Here is a 4,217-nt window from a genome sequence, read left to right as displayed (position 1 = left end):
TTTCCAGGCTTGCTTCTTTTCCTTTATTATTTTCTTTATTTCTTGACTCCACCATTCTGTTCTCTTATGATATTTATTTATTTTTTCCACAAATTTTCTCTGCTGTTTTATATAGTGTGACTTTTAGTATTTTCCATCTTTCTTCCATATCCAATTGCTCTCTTTCCAGCTCCATTCTTTGCAATTCCTCATATATTTCTTGTTTATAGTCATTTTTCTCTTTCTCTGTTTTCAGCTTCTTAATATTTATCTTAGTGTATGACTTATCGACTATATATTGCTTTTTCTTTGTAGTCATTTCGGCTACGAGTAGCTTGTGTTGAGTGTTTAGTTCTGCAAATTTTTCTGTTTTTATATTTTGATAATTAGATCGGACAACCCTTGTTTTTGTAATTATTAACATGTTAAATAACGTATCCAATAATTTTTATCCATTAAACAGATCGGTGCAAATCGACCTTATATCAGATCCTCTACTAATCTATAACTTTCTCAAACTTATAATGCTGACCAAACAGCATTGGCGAGCAATACCTACAAAAACCTTAGCTGCAAGTAAAGAGATAAGTGCTCCGGGGTATAAAAAATGTAAAAGACTGGATAACAACGTTGTGTTGTGCCAATTGCCAATGTGTCTCTCAGCAATAGACTTAATCTGATTCTAATTAAAAAGTCAAAAATCCTTGTGCTTTTAAAAAACAAAACTACATGATCTTGCAATTCACTATTATAACCAGTAAGCCTCCCGGATAACTTGTGACAACCTCCAAGATGGGTACCATAGGAAGTTCATTCTTAAAGTCTTATTTGAAGAAGGAACAGTTGCCACAAAAGGTGCTTCTTTTGGATAATGCTGGTGCTCATCACAATGAGACAGCTCTACGAGCTGACAATGGAAAATTTTTTGTTCTTGTTTCTCCAGCCAATGTTACATCAATTGCTCAAATAAAGGATCAGCATGTTATTGAGACAATCAAACACTTCTGCCAAAGAAGGAATGGATCAGGGTGTTATTAAATCAATGAAATGTCTTTATCAAAGAGAATGTATGATGAACTTGTTGGATCAAGTCATGGAATATGATGATACAGCTAAAGAAACTGAAGTTGGACCCTGGACCATGGACACAGTGTGGTCTTGTGTCAAAGATGGGCTATGTTATCAGATTATTAGCTACGAAGATATTGTTGAACTAGTTTTGAATCAGCACAGTATGTCACAACACAACCTGATTCATCTAAAATGAGAGTTAAGACAGAGAAAATGAGATGATATCAATCAAAAGAATAACTAATCAGGAGTCTGAGTAAAATGCCAATGTTCTATTAGACTATGTACAGCTGTGGTCACTGAATAGTTTAAACTTTTACATTGTAATACTGTAAAATCGCAGTGTCATATGGATTTGTTAACACCTTATCTGCGTTTAGAGATACATATTTATAAACTTATGTTGAGTGTGTTACGAACCATATATGTCCCGGCATTGGCATGCAAAGGTTTTTAATGTCAAAATATTTGTCAAAAATTTCGTGTGTATTGAAAAGTACAATATTAATTGTGTTACTGATATTCATAATTTAATATAAAATAGATTTAAAATAAACTGGACATTTTTAAACCAGACTTCCTTATTTTCGTTATTAAGAACTTACTCTATTTGATTAAAAAAATATGTGTAAGGGTGTGGTAAACTATTCAATGGCCGCAGCTGTACATATAATATAATAAATATAAGAAGTAAATGTTCGGATTATCCATGCTTTTCAATTATCTGTGCCACATCCTGTGCCGAAGAGCACAGATTATCGGCATTCTACTGTATATAAAAAATGAAAACAGAACATGAAGTCAAATAATCATTTCTATATCGAATGTCATGTGATAAAAAATATAAAATATTACTTACTTTTTAACATGTATATTTGAAAACAAATAAAGTTATCAACAATTGTATATAAAATTTTTAAGGTATATACAATTCTACTATATATCCGTGATTAAAAATCAGTCATCCATTAATTGCGAAAACGTTTGATGTTGCACCAACTCTCTAAAAGGTCCATTACTTTGTAGTAACTGCTCGTACTTTCCTTGTTCTACAATTTGTCCATTTTGTAGAACGGCAATAATATCGGCATTTTGAATAGTAGATAATCTATGAGCTATGGTTAAAACGGTTCTGCCTTTCATAACTCTATCTAAAGCTTCCTGTACATAATGCTCAGACTGGGCATCCAGCGCACTAGTGGCTTCATCCAACAGTAGTATCTTTGGATTTTTGATAAGAGCTCTAGCTATTGCTACTCTTTGTTTTTGGCCTCCACTAAGCATAACCCCTCTCTCTCCTACAACAGTTTCAAAACCTTCAGGTAGGTTTTGAACAAATTCGTAAACATTGGCTTCTTTACAAATTCTTATAAATTCGTCATCATTGATTTTCTGAGGATCATCTGCTCCATACAGTATATTTTCCTTTATCGAACAAGAAAAAAGTATGGGTTCTTGACTAACGGTACCGATGTGTTTCTTAATCCATGCAGGATCTAACTCCTTAATATTCTGGTTATCAATGTATACTGCCCCATCTATAGGATCATATAGTCTTAATAAAAGCGCCGCTAAAGTACTCTTGCCCGAACCACTAGGACCAACAACGGCGAGCGTTTTGCCTGGTTGGATGTCCAAAACTAAACTTTTGAAAATTTCAATGTCACTTCTTGAAGGATAACAGAACTTAACGTTTTTGAACTCAATATGACCCTCAACGTCTGTCATTGGAATTAAACCTCCTTGGGTAGGAATTGTGGGTTCTCTGTCAATTATTTCCCAAATTCTGGTTGCTGCCCCTAAAGATTTGTTTAGTTCTGAATAAAAACTGGATAATCCACCAACAGAAATACCAATGTATGCGGCATATAGTAGGAATGATGAGAGATTACCTACTGTTATGGTATTTGAAGACACCATCACCCCACCATAATACAAAACTGATATTATTATAATATGACCACTAAACCCTGTCATGCCATAAAATAAAGCTCTTGCTTTTGCTTCTTTGTAACAATACTTAAGAACATTTTCAATTGAAATATTATAACTAGTTATTTCTCTAGGTTCTTGTGCAAATGATTTCACTGTTCTTATATTCGCAATTCTTTCCTCTGCCACCTTTGTAGAATCTGCTAACGAATCTTGGACTTTCCTTGAAATCTTTCTCACAAATCTACCATAAAGCACAGCAACAACTGCTACTGGAGGTACTATTGCTAAACCAACCAATGCCAACTGTGGAGACATGTACAACATCATACCTGTACCAGCAAATACCATGACTAGAGACCTTAAACCATCAGATATATTCTGAGATAAAGCAGATCCTACTATTTGTGTGTCTGCTGACAGTCTGTTCACAAGTTCACCTGTAGGTCTTTTGTCGAACCAACCTTGTTCTTGTCTTAATATTGCACCAAAAACTTGTCTTCGTAAAGCATTTGTCATTCTATATCCTGCTGTAGACATTAAGTAAACTCTGGCATAATTACAAATGGCCCCTAACACAAACACACCTAGCAATATACCACACACTTGGTTTAACCGTGCTCTCGCTGCATCTGAGTCTCCACTACCCACATATATAATATCTAATATTTTTCCTAAACTATAAGGGATTGACATTGTTACTGTACTCGACACTACAAGGAAACCTATTGCTGTAGTTAACTTCCATTTTTCAGGTTTGGCAAGAGAAAACAATCTCTTGAGTTCGGATTTTTTCAATCTAGGTTCTTGTTTTTCTTTTACTTCTTTGTTTCTTTTAAAAATTCTACTGAAAAATCCTCTTGAGGCACCTTTGGTTGTTTCCGGAATTTCTACTGAAATATATGTTTTATTTTGACTTATTTTCTGAGACATGTTGCTAAAGTATCTCCTACTATTAACCAATTTCAAAAGCTTGAGCGACTTCGATAGATTATGACTACTGACTATCACTGAATATACATTCATTCTTGTCTGGTTTTGGCAGTAATCCTATCGATAAATAATAATTATCTCATTATGTATATATTATTTACATCAACGTTTACACATTGGTTTGCAATGACTATCACATATTTTATCATTGTTAACTAAACAATAGGATGTGAATGTAATACATTGACCGCCAGAAATGAGGTTACAAAAATTAGGAAAACATTAAAAATATGTCAACTTTT

General features: G+C 33.7%; 1 protein-coding gene across 1 annotated transcript; it reads right to left on the bottom strand.

Moving 5' to 3' along the window:
- Window positions 1-1,905: 1,905 nt before the first annotated feature.
- LOC126880074 (ATP-binding cassette sub-family B member 10, mitochondrial) lies at window positions 1,906-4,217 on the bottom strand. Its single transcript, XM_050643736.1, has one exon. It carries the CDS (start codon window positions 4,006-4,008, stop codon window positions 2,008-2,010), a length of 2,001 nt encoding a protein of 666 aa, XP_050499693.1. The 5' UTR covers window positions 4,009-4,217; the 3' UTR covers window positions 1,906-2,007.

This window comes from Diabrotica virgifera, chromosome 2, assembly GCF_917563875.1.
Source record: "Diabrotica virgifera virgifera chromosome 2, PGI_DIABVI_V3a".
Lineage (NCBI taxonomy): Eukaryota > Metazoa > Arthropoda > Insecta > Coleoptera > Chrysomelidae > Diabrotica > Diabrotica virgifera.
This window is presented reverse-complemented; position numbering and strand designations above follow the sequence as displayed.